At 56.0% G+C, this 6,157-nt stretch overlaps 1 protein-coding gene across 1 annotated transcript; it reads right to left on the reverse strand.

The window, feature by feature from the left end:
* Positions 1 to 2,616, reverse strand: LOC110543181 (HLA class II histocompatibility antigen, DO alpha chain). The gene is made up of 5 exons (XM_021629587.2): positions 2,460 to 2,616; positions 1,169 to 1,417; positions 675 to 956; positions 471 to 581; positions 1 to 266 (listed from the first exon to the last, which is right to left on the reverse strand). Exons 1-5 carry the CDS (start codon positions 2,539 to 2,541, stop codon positions 256 to 258), a joined length of 735 nt encoding a protein of 244 aa, XP_021485262.1. The 5' UTR covers positions 2,542 to 2,616; the 3' UTR covers positions 1 to 255.
* Positions 2,617 to 6,157: the final 3,541 nt, after the last annotated feature.

The raw sequence follows: 6,157 nt of genomic DNA on the forward strand, positions 1-6,157 counted from the left end.
CACTGTTAAGAGAATTTAGTGGGGCTGCCCGAGGTGTGGCTGGACCGGGAGTCCTGAGCGGAGTGCGCTGGGGCAGGTGGACAGCCGACTGTGCCCCAGAGTTCTGCTGGGAGTTTGGGGGCCAGAAAAGGAGGGTCTTGTAGAACGGAGCTTGATGTGATGCCGCTGGAGGTCAGCGCTATAGCAGGCTGCTGCTGAGCATGAGGGAGCTCCCAGAAGCCCCGGAATGCACAGAGCGTCTCTCCCGGCTTTCTCTCAGAAGTTACCTAAAGTGAGAAACCAAGGTGACCAGGGCCATTCGCATCCATTGACCTGCTTCTCCAACTCCCTGCCTTTCTCTCCCCTCCCCTCCGCTCCCCTCCCTTCTGCTCTCCGCACAATCTCTGATTCCCCTTCCCCTACTCCCATGCCTTTCCCCCTTCTCCCCAGACTCCCGGGGCTCTGCACACGCATCCTGAGCAGGCACGTGCCTGTGATGATAAGCGTGATGCCCAGGAGGAAGCCCACAAAGCCGAGAGCCAGGCCCAGGCCACAGATCAGGGTCTCTACGGTGTCCGGCGGCGGAGTCGGCACCTGGGGCTCTGGGAGAGGAAGCGAGGGTCAGAGGCCACCACCGGAAGGGATCCGGCGCCTGTGGACTTGGACGGGAACAGGCTAGGACCAGGGGCCCATACCCCAGTGCTGGAGGAGCGGAGCGTCCAGGCCCCAGTGCTCCACCCTGCAGTCATACACGTCCTCTGCCAAGGGCACGAAGGTCAGGTAGTGGAACTTCCGGAACCTGTGGTTAGGCTGGGCGTAGAAGCTGGTCTGGGCCACGCCCTTAGTGACGGGCTGGCTGTTGCGCAGCCAGGTGATTTTGATCACAGGGGGGAAGATGTCAGCCACGATGCAGATGAGAACGTTGGGCTTTCCCAGCTCCACGGGAGACTTGGGGAGTACGGTCACCCTGGGCGGCACTAAGAGGAAGGAGGCTCTGAAAAGTCCCATCCCTTACAGATGGGCCTTCCTAGGGCCAACAGCAAAGGACACCTCCTCCCACGTGGCCACCTTCTGGGGCGTTCTGGGATGTGCCTACAGGGCAGGAGGGGAGGGAGGACTCTGGGATGGGCTGGGAACCTTCCAGCCCCCTTCCCTGCCTAGTTAGGTGGGGCGGTTGAGGGCCGGGTACCGCTCACGGCTCTGCTTCGGTTGGAGCGCTCCACCAGGATGTCCAGGTGGGCTCCGAGCATGGCAATGCTGGCCAGCCCGCTCTGAAAGTCGGAGCGCGGGAAGTCGGCAAACTCGGGCAGACGCCACGCCACCTCCCTGTTCTTCAGATCCACAGAGAAGATTTGTTCCCCGTCGAATTCGTGTGTGAACTGCCCAGAAGCGTCATAAGACTGGTAGAAGGCTGGCCCGTAGGAGCCCATGTGGTCGGCTGCATTGGGTGAGGGCGGGAAGAAGGGGAAGAAGCACGTCTCGCTCAGGGTACCTGCCTGCTGAGTCTCAGCCTGGCCTCAGCCTGGGCTGTTTGGGGGGACAGTTTGTTTGAATCCCAGGTGTGGGATGTGGGGCTGATCCAGACTGTCCACGGCAGCGGACTGTTTGCCTCGTGTGGGCTCCCCAAGAGGGGCTCTTTGCCGGCAGCGGGTACTTTAATTCTGAGGGCTCCGGGAGGGAATAAATGTCAGAGCCCAGGGAGAGTTGGGGGGGCTCTGAGAAAGAAGAGGGCTGCTCCTGCCCCCCCGCCCCCCACTTCTGCTGTTGATGCAGTTGGATGAGAAGAAGTGGAGATCTCCTAAAACAAAGGCTGGACTTGCCCCTAGGACCCTAACCAGTAGGAAGTAGCTAAAGAGAACTATGCTCCCTCTCCCCACTAACCTTCTTTCTCTCCTACCTGGCATCCGAAGGGATTGGGGTGAGGGAGGGAGGTAGAGGCCTAAGAAATAAATAAAATAGTTCTGGAAAGTGGCGCCAATAGCGGGTGATGGCTCAGTGGTTCTCACACCACGAGAGGGCCCAGTCTCCCGGATGTTCGGGGCGACATTTCAGCTGGCCCTCTCAGAGCTCTACACTTACGACCTGGATGTGAGGGACTGGCATGTGGCCAGCATGATGTCAAATGGAGGAAGCCAAAGCCTTTGGTGTGGGGGCTGGGAGGTCACGCATAAACATCGAGGTTTCTGTGCTGCAACGAAGCTGGGCAGAATGGCCTGTTGCAAGCCAGGAAGTGGTCGAGGAGCGCGGGTGCTGTGAGGCGGGTGAGGCCACGGGCCTCAGAAAAGAGGAAGGGGCCAAGGGCTCTGAACGTGAAAGGAGCCCAGAGGGGCCCCTGCCTCAGCAGGTAGGTAGAGGCAGAGAGGAGGCCACAGGGTGGCAGGGGTTGTGTGCAGGTGGAGGGGGTTGCTTACACACAGAGACAGACATTTCTCCCATGCGCCCTCCCTGTCTCCGCCCACCCAGGTGTCCCCCGCACTTACCCTCGATGGCCCATACTCCCAGGGGACACAGGAAGATCATCAGGGTGAGGGCTGCCAGGACCAGCTCCACAAAGTGGGCCATTGCCGGGATGGGGGGTCTAACAGGGTCTGCTTGGGGAGCAAGAGAGCAGGATGGAGGTAAGAGAAACGAAGTTTAGGCTAGGGGAAGACCCTTGCTGTGAGCAACCAATCAGAGCAGCTCTCCGAGACAACGAGGCTGTCGCTGGGTAAGAAAGTAAAGAGCCTGGGTGAGAAGGTGGAGGGGGAGGTCCTGGGCCACCTGTCCCTTCTCCTTCAAGAAGGAGCTTCAGGAGAGGAGCAGGGAAGCCCCGGAGCTGTGCTGTATGCAAATGGCTGTGCTGGGACAAAGCCTCCATCTGGCCCACGATCAAACCTGGTTTTCCCTGTAGGTCCTTCTGGACAAATTTGGGGTAAAATGTGAAATAAAGCGCACTAAGAACGTTTAAAGGGAAATCAGTGGATAAAATGAACCACAGGATAAAAATCCTTATGTCTGTTAATCATTCTCAAATACACTATTTTATTTTATCTTGCATGAAAGAGTGCATCATGGCTGAAGATGCTTCCCCTGAAAGGACCTACAGGTAGCTCCCGCTCCCACAACTGGGGCAGACAGAGGGCGCTCGTGGTCTCTCTGGTCCCCAAACACCCCTTCCACGCTGGTGTGCACATTCCCCAAGCTTCTGCAGCTTGGTGGCTCTGCCAGGGGCTGGTGCTGGAAGGGCTCAATCAATGCAGTAGATAGGGGAATGCCAGGCAGTGGCCACGCCTTTAGTCCCAGCACTCAGGAGGCAGAGGCAGGTGATCTCTGAGAGTCTGGTGCCAGCCTGGTCTACAGAGCGAGTTCTAGGACAGCCAGGGCTGCATAAGAGACCTTGTCTTAAAAAAATAAAAACAGGTAACTGTCTATCCAGAAGAGGAGAACTTTCCTCAAGCTTCTGGAAGGCGTTTGCCAAAGATGCTGAAATAAACGGTTTTCAAGCTTGCCCACATCTGAGAAATCTTCCTGGGTCTTTGGTTCCTGTGGAGTTTGTGACAAAGATTTCTGGTCCTGGGGAGGTGGCTCCGTGTAAAGTGCTTGCCACACACGGGAGGACCTGAGTTTGGATCCCCAGCACACATGAAAAGCCAGGCACGGTGGCCCAAGTCTGCTCCCCTCAGCCCTGGGAGGGCAGAGACGGGCCGATCCAGGAAACCCGATGGTCAGCCAGTTTAGGCAAAGGTGAGCCCCAGGTCCAAGGAGAGAGTCCATCTCACACAAAGGAACAAACAAACAAAACCACAAAAAACAAAACCAAGGTGGAGGCAGGCTGGGAAACGGCTCAGCAGGTAAAATCCCTGTGCTCGCAGGAGGACCAGAGTCTGTGAGCCGGTACCCACACGAGGCCACTCACAACGGCTCACTGCAGCTCCAGGGGCAGCTGATGCCTCTAGTCTCGGTGGGCACCTGGACTCACACGCACGCACGCACGCACGCACGCACGCACGCACACACACACACACACACACAATTAAAAATGATGATCTTTGAAGTAATAAAAATGAGATGGAGCGTGAAAGAGGAAGAGGCTCTGGCCTTCACATGAATGAGCAAGAGTGAGCACATGCACCTCTCTCACACACGCCCACAGACACACGCGTGTATACACACATGCCACATGCAGACAAAGAGCGCTGAAGCGCCCATCGGGTGGGATGGACTCAGCCAGAAATAACAAATGAAATCCGGCTATGGGAGGCAGCGTGGACGAGCCCGAAGGACGTTGTTAGACGGAAGAAGTCTCACATAGAAAGACAACGCCGCAAGCTCTCACGTGCGGAAGCTAAATGGATCGACATGGTGGTTACGGGAGCAGAATGAGGAGGGTCTGGGAAGAGCAGGTGTGGAGAGAGTGTGGTGGCCAGCGATGGTGGAGACGGTGTGGGCTAGCCATGTGACAGCAATCCACTGCTCGTCTCAGAACCGCTGGTGGGAGGGTGTTGAGGGTTCCCAGCACGGAGAAACGACAGATGTTTGTGTGATGGGTGGTGATTTCCTGATTCAGCCGCACACGCTGTGCACACGCACCCAAATGTCACGTCACTCTCGTAAAGAGGTACAGTTATATGTTACTGAAATCAATTTTTTAAAAAGATTCCGTGTTAGGGGCTGAACAGGTGGGTCCCAGACATACACCGATCCTCAGTCTCCCAGCTCAGAAGCTGGGAAAATCATTCCTGGGCGTTCTCTGGAAGCGGGCAGCAAAGTGTTCAGGCGGGAGCCCAGAGCTGTGGAGCCCAGAGCTGTGGAGCCCAGGACCGGGCGTCCAGGCTGGTGCTAACACTATAGCACCTGCTCGTTACCATTAACTTGTTGGCCATGATACTTTGGGCTGAGCACTTTAAGGTCAGCAAGTTAGTGAGAGGGGCAGAGCCCTCTGTGGGTTCAAAGCCAGCCAGGTAACAGAGCGCTCCATGCGAGCCAGGGCTGCGTTGCAGCTGAAGTTGGAGGCAGAGACAAGCTCCGGGCATCCTCCCAAGGCCATGTTCTTTTCATATCATCATCACCTGCCTCGAGAGACACAGTCCCCATCAGCCTCAGGTTCTGACCCGCCTTCTGCCTTCTCATTGTGTATGACCCCCGAGCCCAGGTTCTCAGCCGTTGAAGCCTCACAGTCCCGTCCTCAGGCTCTAAACCAGGCACACGCTCTCCCATGGCAATTGTTATCATGCCACTGTCATGCTATGCGCTAACCGTGGTACCAGGGAACATTCTTATCCTTGTGCAGTCGGTGGCCAGCATGTAGCCTTTGGTGAACGAGGAACTAAGCAAATAAGTGTTGGAGTAACAATGTTTCCGGCAAGTCAACGAGGAATATGTGATGTAATGGAAGTTTTGGTCTTTAAAATCTCAGTTATGTTGTAAGTATGTTTTTGTTTGAATCCCACGTGTGGGATTTTGGTGGGGCTCCACTTTGTCCACTATAGTTTGTCTTGTGCAGGGCGTGGCTTTTGTCAGCTGGAAACTGCCTTCCACATGCGGCATGGAGAGGGGTGTTGTCTGGGGCCCTGAGGATATAAATGGCCCAGGAAGAGAAGGGGTGGCCTGTGGTGCTGGCCTGTGGTGTGTAGCAGTGTGGAGAGACCAGAGAGACGGACGGTGTGGTGGTTTGGAGCAGACAGACGGAGAGAAACGCTTCAGGGCGCAGCGGCTTGGAGAAGGCGGCTGGCTGCCCCTGCTGTTGATGGAGATTGGTACAGAGCTCTAGAAGAACCCCTTGACCCCAACAGCCCGGAGAAGCAAAGGAGTCTGTATCTCTCTCCCCACTACCCATCGCTCTCTTCTACTTCGTGTTGGGGGTTGGTGGAAGGGAGGGAGAAGCCCAAACACCCCGAATAGTTTTAAAACTGAGCGCTACTCTCTACAGATAAACGTCATTAAGGAGGGGCTTCCAGCCAGGCGCGGAGGTGCACGGCTTTGATCCCAGTGTTCGAGAGGCAGAGGCAGGTGGATCTCAAGGCCAGCCACGAAACATAGAAAGTTCCAGGACAGCCTATAGGACTACATAATAAAACCCTATCCAAAAAAAGGGAAAAAAGAAAGGACAGACAGACAGACTTCTCAGTATAAAGGTACAAGCTAGGAGAGATTTCAGCCTCCTCCCTTCACACTGCATGGAAAATGATAAAAGTCCAAA

Source organism: Meriones unguiculatus, chromosome 16 (genome assembly GCF_030254825.1).
Source record: "Meriones unguiculatus strain TT.TT164.6M chromosome 16, Bangor_MerUng_6.1, whole genome shotgun sequence".
Classification (NCBI taxonomy): Eukaryota; Metazoa; Chordata; class Mammalia; order Rodentia; family Muridae; genus Meriones; species Meriones unguiculatus.